Raw genomic sequence first — 12,977 nt, forward strand, 5'->3', positions numbered from 1 at the left:
TGAATCTGTGTAGGTGAAGTTGAAACCAGTTCATCTTTGTAGCTCTGTAGCTTTGTGTCTTTTGCAACAGCTATACAAACGCTTACATTGACAGAATGGTAGACAGCATCTTTGCATCTGCCTGGCCTGGACTGTTAGCCGTTAGCTCCTGCCGCTAGCCGAATAGTACTAAGCCCGTTTTCAGCTAAATGCGGAAATGTCCAGGCTAAATAACTTATCGACGGGAGTCGTGTTAATATTATTTACTCGTCAATGTCATGTTCACTCCAAACAAACAAGTATTATGCACTTGATGCGGAGAGCCATCTTATAGAAGAGTTGCGATATTGAGGGGGCAGAAAACAGCCCGGTCACGTGGTTCATGTACTTGCACGAGCCCATAGACTGCAATGCATTCCGTAAACTTCCGGTTGTCCCTATTTGAGGCCTTCAAATAGGGACAAAGAAGGTTATGTAGAAGAGCCGCCATTGACTGACAGACTAACAGACAGACTGGCCCCATGAAGTAAACGGAGTTTGCGTAACTCTGATGAAGTAAAGCTTCATTCACGTTAATCATAATAGCATAATAATAATATTCAAACAAATCTGAGAAATCCCAACGGCAAATATTCGGTAAAACAGCGACCCCTATTGTTCCAACAAAACAAGCAAGGATGAAGAGGCCTTAATGTTTATTAAATAAACATTTTTGTAATGTACTTAGACTAGTATTTAAGGTAGAAATACATAACGTGACTCAGGCCATTTACCTTATATATATATATATATATATATATATATATATATATATATATATATATACACACAATATATACAATAATTACACCAGGAATAATTAATAAAAAATCAAATCACAGCAAACATTACAATCCACACAGCAAACAACACAGCAAACAATTCCTGGTATAACATCCTATTAAAATTCTACAATCTACAATCTGGCTGGTGTCTTTGACTTTGTTGGGCGTGATGGTGGGCTGGGTGGTGGCTTAGGACATGTTGTGTCTTTGGCATAGTCCTCACAAAACTCTCGGATGTGTTTGTACAGATAGGCCTGCCTCTCTCTGTCCAGTCCTGCTGGTTGTAGAGTGGGAAATCCATGCTTTGGTGGCAGGACGTTGACGTCACGAAGCAGTTGGAACTTCACCTCTTCTTCATCGTTGTGTCGTTTCTTGGCAAACACTATGCCAGGCTTGTTGGCATCAAAGCTGCATGTGATGAAATATTAAATTATGTAAGTAGTGGTTGTTATAGGGTTGAAACACAAGTTTTTATATAATTGAAAAGTGTCAATAAATACATTGTTTAAATATAAAATAAACCCACCGGAAATGCTGGTACTGTTTGATGTGCTCCAGTGGGCGGAAGTATGGTTGGAGGAATTTCTGCCAGTCATAGCAGTGCACCATCACACGGCCATCCTCTGTTCCAACCAGCTGTGCGATGTTGGGCTTTGAGCTGTTGTTCACCATTGCAGCGATGTCAGCCAGGTTGTGGGCGTCTGACTTATGGAAGATCTTCTTGAACTGACCGAAGTAGCAGTCAGGAGCAAATTTTGTGTGACCTACAATCAAAAAGTGGAGCCCGAGTTGATGATGCAGTTTGTGTATCGTGCGCCAGGCACAATACCACAAGACAAACTTGTTTTTATTCTGGCCACAGCAGTTGTCACAGTGAAGATCCACGTCCGTCTCTCCCAGCCCATAATTACAGAAGAAGTGGTGTACATAGCTAATGACTGAATTGCTCCCTTTGCCACATGTCATGCCTTCATCTACAAGGTAGTTGACCTGTTCTGGTATCCCTTTACAGCATATACCAAAAATTCCACACTTGCGTGGAGTTTTGAAAAATATCTCTCCTGGCTGGTGATGGCGATGTGGATACAAGATCTGTAAGAAAATAGCAAATTAGACTGTTATTATTTTTTGTATTTTCGGACTGACAAATCTGTTTTATCTTTTTTCTTTTAATTGAGTTTACCTGTTGAGCAAAGTCAAAGGAATAGTGCATCTTGAAGTCCCTGCTTGCAGGTGGAACAGGGCCGTTCAGCAGATGCAGATCCTGATCTGTGCAAATCTCTTTGCAGTCTCTGCGCATGCAGTTGTATAGGTCTCGCTCGCCCTTAACCAGGGACAAGTGCTCAAGCTGTACATTAAGTGTGTCACGTTTCTCTTCCTCTGCCAGACCCTTACTTCGGTAAACCTGTACAAAAGGGAAAATAAAAAAACAGCACAAGCATAGTGGATTGTTATCCACATGTAATTACTCTTCTATCTCCATCACAATTCCACTAGTACTGTAACCACAAGGACCCTAGAATTCATATTTGTGATCTTGAATCATTTTGACCATTCATAATGATTTACATACCTTGTAGTTGTTCTTTTGACACTGCCAACATAAGTCTGACATAGGCTTGGTACACTTTATGTCTGGCAGAAACGTCTTCCAGATGTATCTGAATGAGCTAAGAGACAAAACACGGGCATCTGGAAAAAAAGGACAGATTACATTACATTACATTTAAAAACCATGTACTGCTACATTCAGAGCCAATCAGGCAAAACAGTCGACCAAACGTTCATAGGAGAGCTAACCTGTAGGGGAACTAGCCTTTGCCCAAATAAACGACTAGGAAGAATATCTAAGCACACACACGCACTGAAGCACACAGCATGCAAGAAAGAGCAAGAGCGACACCGTGAAAAGAGGTGCTCGCATTCATAACACAGCAAACCTTTAACCTTGGTCGTGGGCTACAGTGAGATCCTACTCGCCGCCACCCACACGGCCAGTCGGCTGATATACCACTAGGCTCCCCTTGGTGTCCGGATAGCAGCAGTGCAGCGCACTCACCACAGTGGAGGAAAAGAACAACAAGCATAAAATTAGTATAAAGAAAACCCAGCTGAAAGTAACAGAACAGAAATGGCTCGAACAAAAACAATAAACTTAAACTAAACTAAACAAATCATAACAGTCATGGTGCGCACACACGCACACTTTGTTTATTTTCACATAGCATCCACCCCTAGTGTTTACATCATAACATGCTTTCTTTTTAACCTACCAGGCTCATATTTCTTTGATGTCTCCTGGTATTTACACCAAACTTCTGCCCTGGTGGTACTAGAGGAGAGGACCAGAAAAGCAAACCTGGTCCTCTCAAACCAGAAAAGTTTTTCTGGTTTGCTTGGCGCCCTGGCAAAACCACAGCATACTGTCACCTGTGGACACGAACTGTTATACATAAATGAAGGGATATAAACAGACAATATAGAGCTGAACTGAAATGCACGTTATAGTGCCTGTGTTGGACTGTGGGGGGTGGTGTTGCGTTTCCCTCTCTCCCTTTACAGACAACGAGAAGGTAGTGGCGCACCGTTATTGGATGGCATGGGTATAAGAGGGGCAGAGTCGGCAGCGCGAGCCAGAGTGACACACCGCTGAGTGAGTTGAGACGAGACGCCGTGGCAGACACCACGCTGAGTGCCACCACGCCACCTCCGACTACACGCCGAGCTCCTGACAGACCTGATCGGCTGCCGCCTTTGTTTGTGATACGCCAGCCTGCCCGGCATAAAAAGGGACGTGACCCGAGATCTCAGCATTTCGTGAGTGTGGCTCTATATTTAATCTCGCTCACCGTCACTGACGAGTGCTATCCTCCTTCCCAGCTTCCCTGACCTGACGCCGTGGGACGCCGCCGTGGAACGCCGCCGTCGCCCGCAAAGCAGAGCTGACCGATCGCCATCGCAGATTGTACTGCTACATGCCAGCTGACCTGGCCTAAAAGGGACGGTCAATCCATTATCCCTTAGCATTGTGTGAGTGAAGCCACGTTGTTTTCAACCTACCGTCGCTTATAGACACTTTGTTTCCTCCTCTTCAGCTTCGATCCACGGCCGTGGACCAGCAGACAACATTCAACGCGGCTCCATACTACCGCTAGGCTCGTTGCCAGGCAACCGACGCTACTACGGGGTTTCTCCCCGTCCGGGGTCCCAATTGGACAAAGGACAGTGACGTCACACAGGAGGACGGACAATCTGGGCTCTGGGGCTGTGAGTTGGGGATTCAGTGTTATTAGTTTTAAGAGTATATTCATTGTGATTTGCAAAATACTATCTGTACTGTGAATTTGATAACATTATCCCACTGTCGTATATTCTCCAAGTCTAATTAGTATAGCCTTTATTCAGAGGGGTTGTTTGCAGGGGTGGGATTATTGTCGGGGTGGTTCCTTAGCCTGTATCTTGCTGCCCCCTTCTGGTGAACGCATGTGTGGAGACTTTTGCTGCTTTATATTCAATAGAAGTGTTATCCTATTTGTGTGTGCATTCGATTTGCCGTGCCATCTTTTTATTGGTTGAAGTGTGTAGTGTAATTATGTGGGGTTGCTTGTAGCTTCGGGCGGGAACAGTACAGGGGTAATGTCTACATTCCTGCAAGCATCCTTTTGAAGTGGGGTTTTACAATTATTGGCTTTTGGCTTACCTATGTGTATATTGCCACATCTAACTGCTATATGGTCACTCTGTTAGTAGGATTGTCACATCTCCAGAAGTGTTGCCTTTATATGGTTACTAGATGTACATGATTGCTACAGTTCTATAGTGGTCACGTTGACCAAGTGCTACAATTATCTGAGTGTTATATTTATACTATTTATATAACTGCCACCTTTATAAGGTACCACACTTATCAATTGCTACAGTTATATATTGTTATACGTTTTTACATTACCTGTTTGACATTTTAGAATATAATAAAGGTTGTTACTTTTCTAACGACTCGCCTGCTGATTGTGGTGTCTCAGGGGTACGATATCATTGAGCCCTTGTTGGGTGACATAAGTTCTTAAATTGTAGAGCCCATGGGCCTTCTTCTCTTCATAGTACTGGTCAATTGTATTAACACATTTCACATTATAATTATGTTAGTGAAATGGGTATGGAGACATGGGAAGACCTCTGTTACTGAACAAACAATATCACAATGATTACTAGAGCTATTTTAACGAAACATATCCCTTACAAGTTACAGCACCTTTAACATTTCACAAAGGATAATAATAACTAACTAATAACTAACTAATTCCACACACCTGAGTGCTCCTCATTCCCTCAGAGCAACACAACCTGAACAATGACTTAAAGACTTAAAGTTGTCCCAGTGTCCCATTCCCAGTTTCCCAGGTTTAGACAATACAGTTGTAGCTGTTATTGTGTCTCTGTTGTTATTTCACTGTAAATATAGATAAGCGATTAAAACAATAGAGCACAATTGGCTATGAGACTTTGAGGATTTGACAATCTACTAATTTGTTGTTAGGCCTTGACCAGTCCTGTACAGAAACCCCACCACTGTCTTCTAAAGTCCACTCCGCCATCTCCCGCCTACAGAGGGTCCTGTATTTAAATCCCTAAACGGCCTTGCCCCTTCCTATATTTCTGAACTAATAACTGCTCCCCCTACCACCAGGACACTCAGATCCTCCACTCTCAAACTCATTGCAGTCCCCCCTTCAAATCTGAAAAGAAAAGGTGAACGGTCGTCTGTAGCTGGACCTATATACACTTTGGAATAATCTTCCACACAGATTTTGGACCATTTCAGTCTGGCTTTTAATACAGTGTGACATTTATTGTTTATTGTTGTTCATTGTTTTTGTTATTTTGTTTGTTTGTTTGTTCTACTATTGCACTGTGATAGACTACGGTCTACCTGTTCTCTGGAAAGCACTTTGGGTCAACTGCTGTTGTTTTTAAATGTGCTATATAAATAAAATTGACTTGACTTGACTAAAGTCGGGGTGTGCGTAGTTGCGTACAGGGTGTGCAGTATTATACTTGTAAAAGATAAGATGTGAAGGCTTGTGTACTAATTATGAAGACTGTTTGCAATCATTTTAGGCGGTGGGTGGCAGTTTGTGTTTTGGAAGACAAATAGTATTTTGTTGTTTCTTCACACAGAGCTGGTTCTATGTTACTGAAAGAATGTGGAGCAATCCTCTTATGGCTCTGCTGCAGTAACAATTAATTATAATTAATATCCACTTATTCAATATTGTTAGACTATACATATATTATCCAGATAGCCAGATACTCTATATTGGATATAGATAGATTAATATATTAAATATGAAGCTTACAAAGCAATCTCACAGTTAGCAGTTTATTTCTAGAATGTTGCATAGAGCATGACCTGGGGGAGGAGTCAGAGAGGGGTGGAGCACATGCAGCAGTTTGTTAGGTTGAGATTGGTGGCTGATGACTGTATTGTTCCACTCTTTGGCCAATCAACACCAAGCAGTTAGTGGTTCCACCTCAGGCTCTCCAGTATAAGAAGAGTTTGTAGTTGTTCTCCACAACTCCTCCAGGATATCTATACTTTCTGATCACATCTGACTGTGGACTCCAGACTTCAGCTGAAGATGAACTCTCTCAACACACCCAAGGATCATCAAGACATCTGTAAGTTACTTACTGTGTCTATATGGATATACAGCATGCCATAAGGATGTTCTTTTTATCTAGTAATTTGTTTGTTTTGATTTATTTTAGCATTGACTACCGTTGTCATGTATTTTCTAAAATATAAAATTATTGTAGAATCGAATTATAAATGGATGCTAAATTGATAATAGGGTACATTAACTTAACACTATAGTCTTGCTATTTGTGACGATTTGATCGAAAGACTGCCATTGGATTGTTTTGAATTTTCGTTTTTTCATGTCATATGAAAGCAGGGAATCATAGCTTCAAATTGACATATTGGTTGTTCAGTTTGACCCACCAGTTTTGGAGATATGGCTTATAGAGAAATGTCTTGCAGGAGTAGTGGAAAAAAGACCAAGCAGAGAAAATGGACTTCTAAGCTTTAGTTCAGTGATCTGTGACTTTAGGGGGCGCTGTTTTCCCTTCATTCCTCCATTAGTCAACCAGCAGTGTTGCCATGTCTGCTTATTATAATTAGTTGGCCTTGTTTCTAAAGAAAAATAATGCATAGGCCTACTGTACCAATTTTATAATAATTTATAACCTGTTAATACAAATGTATTTGACAAAAATAAAGTGTAGTTGATCATTTGGGCTTGTTTTTAAAGTGTAGTTGATTATGGAGAGTTGGTAACCAAGTGGACCCTTATTAGATCTTTAACTATCAAGTGTAAAAATAAACCTTAAAAGGTCAATTTTGTTTCATTTTACACTTTCAAGATATACATAATTGTTAAACATCTGCATTACTTAATTTACAATAAGTCTACACAATTAGAGAATGTTGTTATCTCTCCTTTTTTAAATGGGCTACTGTATTTATTTGGCATTTTGTAGTATGAAAAAGGGAAAATAACAGTGGCAGATAAATTAGGCCTATGTAAATGTTCCAGATGAGTACAAATAAAAGAGCTATATGAATGCAAAAAAAACAGTAACCAACAGACAACAGGACAGTTTGCTCTCAAACTCTCCCAGCACAAATTGTGCCCTCTTGGCTCTTCTCTTAATTCCTGTTTCATTAGCCTGTTATTATTATTATTTGTCTGCAGACCCCCATCTGAAAATCATTTATGCCAGACACAAGATTTGTGTTTGTATGCATATAGATCGGCTATTTTGGGCTTGTTTTCATATACCGGGTTGCTTATTTCTCTCGCAGAAACTGGCAACCCCGCAACGATAGTCGTTAGCTTCATTTAGCTAATATATTGATATCAATCCTGTAGCTAAAACAAGTACATTATCGCGCTATATTACATATCGATGCGATATTAACCACGTTATGGTGACATAATGTTACAATGTTTACATTACATTCATTCGAGTCTTCTTCTTCTGCTATTGGAAATAGGAAGCCATTTCCGCATTTTCCATTGTTGTGGTCACCAGTGCCCCCAGCTGGAACATTAGCATGAATTAGCTTTAGGCGGACCAAAATAAACACACTTTTTACGTTGTTAATACTTCTTTCTCTGCTATTTCTGTTAGCCAGTTAGTAAAAGACTAGTATTATCTTCCAAAACGATTGTGTACAAAAAGGCGGATTTTAGCGGAATTTGAATACTTTAGCAGGGAAACCGTATGTCTAGTTAGCATTGGTTAACCCAATGGTTATAACATTAGACATAGTGACATGTTTAAGCATTTATTTCATATTTATATGTCGATCAGCTCTGACATTTATTTCAGACCTGCTCTAACATGACATGAATAATAATATAGCTTCAGATTATTTTAGACAGAAAAATAAAAAAGGACAAAGAAAATAGTTTTTCAGCTGTCCTCAACAGTTGCCACCCCCGCGATGGCAGTCCGTACATCGCGTGTGGTCACATTTTAAGTCCAGGAATGCCTCTAAACAACATTTCCTTTGTCTTTGTTTCCAATTCAGTGTTGCATCATCAGTCTGGCTTCCCTGTTCTACCAGAGGTGAATGAACAAAGAAGCTTGGCTAAGCAAAAATGCCACTGCTGTGATCAGTGTGGTAAACGCTTCCCTACAATGTCTAGCCTTAAAATACACCAGAGAATTCACACTGGAGAGAAACCCTATGGATGTGATCAATGTGGACAACACTTCTCTCAAATGTCAAGCCTTAAAACACACCAGAAAATTCATACTGGAGAGAAACCCTATGGATGTGATCAGTGTGGTCAACATTTCTCTCGAATGTCCAGCCTTAAAAGCCACCAGATAATTCACACTGGAGAGAAAGCCTATGGATGTGATCAGTGTGGTAAACGCTTCTCTCGAATGGACAGCCTTAAAACACACCAGAGAATTCACACTGGAGAGAAACCATATGGATGTGATCAGTGTGGGCAACACTTCTCTCAGTTGTCTGACCTTAAAAAACACCAGAGAATTCACACTGGAGAGAAACCCTATGGATGTTATCAGTGTGGGCAACACTTCTCTCAGTTGTCTGACCTTAAAAAACACCAGAGAATTCACACTGGAGAGAAACCCTATGGATGTGATGAGTGTGGACAACACTTCTCTACAATGGTAAATCTTAAAAGACACCAGAGAATTCACACTGGAGAGAAACCCTATGGATGTGATGATTGTGGACAACACTTCTCTCAAATGGCACACCTTAAAAGCCACCAGAAAATTCATACTGGAGAGAAACCCTATGGATGTGATCAGTGTGGACAACATTTCTCTGAAATGTCCAGCCTTAAACGCCACCAGAGAATTCACACAGGAGAGAACCCCTATGGATGTGATCAGTGTGGGCAACACTTCTCTCAGTTGTCTGACCTTAAAAAACACCAGAGAATTCACACTGGAGAGAAACCCTATGGATGTGATCAGTGTGATAAACGCTTCTCTCGAATGGACAGTCTTAAAACACACCAGAGAATTCACACTGGAGAGAAACCATATGGATGTGATGATTGTGGACAACACTTCTCTCAAATGGCACACCTTAAAAGCCACCAGAGAATTCACACTGGAGAGAAACCCAAATGATTTTTTGTTGATTTTCTTATTGGACATTTTCAAGACATTTTAAATTAGACACTGTCTGTGACAGGGAAGAAATTAGCACGTAATCACATTTTGTACATACATAAGTATGGATGAAATAAAACGTGTTACAAAATACATATTGTGTACCTTATATATTATGGCTACAGCCATTGGTCAAATATATGAAAGGAGTCCCAGACGTCCATATACAAGCTTCCCATTGTATTTTCAAACACCATTTTAACCATGTTAGATTAATTGAACATATCCTGACGAAGACCCGAAGGGGTCGAAACGTTGTATCCTCTTCTCCATGAAATAAAAATGTTGAGCTCAAGGCCGGTGTGCGAACTACATCTCCTTTCATCAGATTCATTGAAAACACTGACATTGAGTGATTTGTATTACTTTTAATTCATTTTTGTATTTTCTAGTTTTTCTACTTTATGAGGCATTTCTGTCTCTTTTTATTTCCTTTTTTATTTTATATTTGACATTGCACGTTGACATCACAAGATGTATTCTCTCTCTTTCCTACTCAGATCATGCATCTCAAATGGCCAATTCTCTGGTTACCATTTCAGATTTGGCCCATGGGCCTTCTTCTCTTCATAGTACTGGTCAATTTTATTATTAACACATTTCACATTATGAAATAGTAATAATTTTTTTTGATTTATTTATTAGATCCCCATTAGCTTGCTGTGAGACACAGCAGCTATTCTTCCTGGGGTCTTAAAACATATCATCATTACATTATTTATTTTATATTATTACATACATTTACATACAACATTCATCCAACACACAATACAACACAAAACTCATGATCCGTCTACTACATTGCTAGCTAGCTCCACAGTACAATTAAATCTTCAACATTGATAATAAAGTAAATATACATTATAATGGGATATATACTATAATATATAATATACACACTACAACAACATATAACACACAATATATTATATATTATATAATGTATATATATATATATATATTATATCACAGCTCACATGCATCTCCTTCACATCTCCTGAGTGAACAAAAACAACTTCAACTTCTTCCTAAAACTCACATAGTTATCTTCATAAACAAAAAACATAGGTAAAGAGTTCCATGCCACCATTGCTCTGTAATGGACTGTTCTTTGTTTAACATTAGTTCTGCATGAAGGCAGCATAAAACGATCCTCTGATGACTGCCGAGTAAAATAATTATGTGTATCTGAGAACAATGATAGATTATTATAAATTATTGCTGGGGTTTTAGTTGTGGTGATGTTTTTCACAAAACACAGTAATAAATAATCCAACCTACTTTTTACACTTAACCACACTAGATCATTGTTCATTGTACTTACTCTTGTTCGATATGGGCATTGAAGCACTATACGAGCTGCTTTGTTTTGGGCCACCTGTAATCTATTCAAGTTACTTTCTTTCGTATTGGACCAAATTACTGCACAATAATCTAAATGTGATAACACTAATGCTTGTACTAATTGTTTGGTTAAATATTTAGGCAGGTATTTCCTACAATGTTTAATAGCACCCATACCTCTGCCCATTCTTTTCACCATTTCATCTATCTGATTATTCCATGACATTTTATTATCTACAATAATACCTAAGAGTTTTACTTCAGTTACTTGTTCAATATTTTTATCTCCTATGGTTAAGTGTAAAGTTGGTAAATTTTTTAATGAGTGATTTGAACCCAATACTATACATTTTGTCTTTTCTTTATTCAGAACCATTTTATTTATTCTCATCCATTTCTCTATTTGTTTTAATTCATAATTTAAAACTCTTGTAAGTTCACTGGATGTATTAGAGGATGTATATATTGTAGAGTCGTCCGCGTACATCGCAACGGTGGCATGTTTTAAAATTAAAGGCAGATCATTCACAAAAATAGAAAATAAAAGTGGACCCAAAGAACTTCCCTGAGGCACACCACAACTCACTGGCTTCAACCCAGAATAACTTCCATTGAAGTATACAGTATATTTCCTGTCAATAAGATAACTTTCAATCCACGCCATAGCAAGTGATTCGAATCCATAACATCTCAATTTATTCAGTAAAAGCGTGTGATCTAGAACATCAAATGCTGCACTTAAATCTAACAATACCGCACCGACTATTTTTTTATCATCTATTTCAGTCATCCAATCATCTGCCATCTGAGTTAATGCCGTGGTTGTGGAGTGCCCCTTCCTATATGCATGCTGGTATACTGTATTTAGATCATTTTTACAGAAGTATTCTTGAATTTGTTCATACACTATTCTTTCCATAATTTTACTCAAGGCTGGTAATAGACTTATTGGTCTGCTATTTTTACCTGAAAAAGGTTCTTTACTGTTCTTTGGTAATGGAATAATCTTGGCTATTTTCCATTCCTTAGGACATATGCCTTTATTTAAACTCAGATTTATTATATATGATATAGGCATAGCAATCAAATCAGCCACAGGTTTCAATAACTTAATTTCAAGATTATCTACCCCTGAAGGTTTCTCTGGACTCATTCTCAATGATTTCTCAATTCTGTCAATACTAACATTATTAAAACCAAATTTACATGATTTATTTCTCATAATTGTTTCAGTTATTAATTCATTGGAGAGCTCATCTTTGTTTGTAACTACCATATCACCACATAATCTCGTAATCTTCTTGCTGAAATAATCACCTAGGTAATTAGCAATGTCTAATGGCTTAGTAAAAAACGTGCCTTCTGCTTCCAGATATGAGGGTGTTTGATTTACTTTCCTTCCCGTCAATTCATTGAGTGTGTAACATATTTTTCTACTGTCTAAATTAGCATTCACAATTCTGTTTTTAAAATAAATCCTTTTTTTGGTTTCGTTCAATTTTTTTACAAAATGTCTTAATTTCCTATATATCTTCCATTGAAGTGCATGATTTGAATTGATTGCTTCTGCCTTAGCATTATTTCTCTGAGCCATATATTGTCTGAGTTCTTGGTCCAACCATGGAGATGTAACATTTCTTACAGTTCTCTTTTTTACAGGAGCATGTTTATCAATAATTGGCATTAACAAGTTATTGAGAGCCTCTAATGCAGTGTTTGGATCATCTTCCTGTAGGACTGTTGACCAGTCAATTTCCTTTACCTCATCATAATAATTGTTTTCATTAAAATATCTAAACATCCTCTTTTGAATAATTTTCTGACCTGATTTTGGAACTTTAGTCTTCCTTCCAATTGCAACTATATTATGATCGGTACAACCTACAGGAATTGATACTGCTTTCGAGCACAGCTCAGCCACATTTGTAAAGATTAAGTCAATACAAGTTGATGTTTTTGAACCATCTGCTTTGGAGCATATTCTTGTTGGTTTTGTAACAACTTGTGTCAGATTACAGGTATCTGCACATGAAAGCAATTTACCTCTGAGTGCACAGGACTTTATATCCCAGTTAATATTTATGTCTCCCAGAAAATAAA

General features: G+C 38.6%; 1 protein-coding gene across 1 annotated transcript; it reads right to left on the minus strand.

Moving 5' to 3' along the window:
• Positions 1-934: 934 nt before the first annotated feature.
• On the minus strand, positions 935-2,141 carry LOC306917857 (uncharacterized protein; the record flags this gene model as incomplete). The annotated part of the gene is made up of 4 exons (XM_079530754.1): positions 1,987-2,141; positions 1,645-1,895; positions 1,330-1,567; positions 935-1,211 (listed from the first exon to the last, which is right to left on the minus strand). The coding sequence occupies exons 2-4, from the start codon at positions 1,730-1,732 to the stop codon at positions 935-937; spliced, it is 603 nt and encodes a 200-aa protein (XP_079386880.1). The 5' UTR covers positions 1,733-1,895; positions 1,987-2,141.
• Positions 2,142-12,977: the final 10,836 nt, after the last annotated feature.

This window comes from Electrona antarctica (genome assembly GCF_951216825.1).
Source record: "Electrona antarctica genome assembly, contig: scaffold_32, whole genome shotgun sequence".
NCBI classification, from domain to species: Eukaryota; Metazoa; Chordata; class Actinopteri; order Myctophiformes; family Myctophidae; genus Electrona; species Electrona antarctica.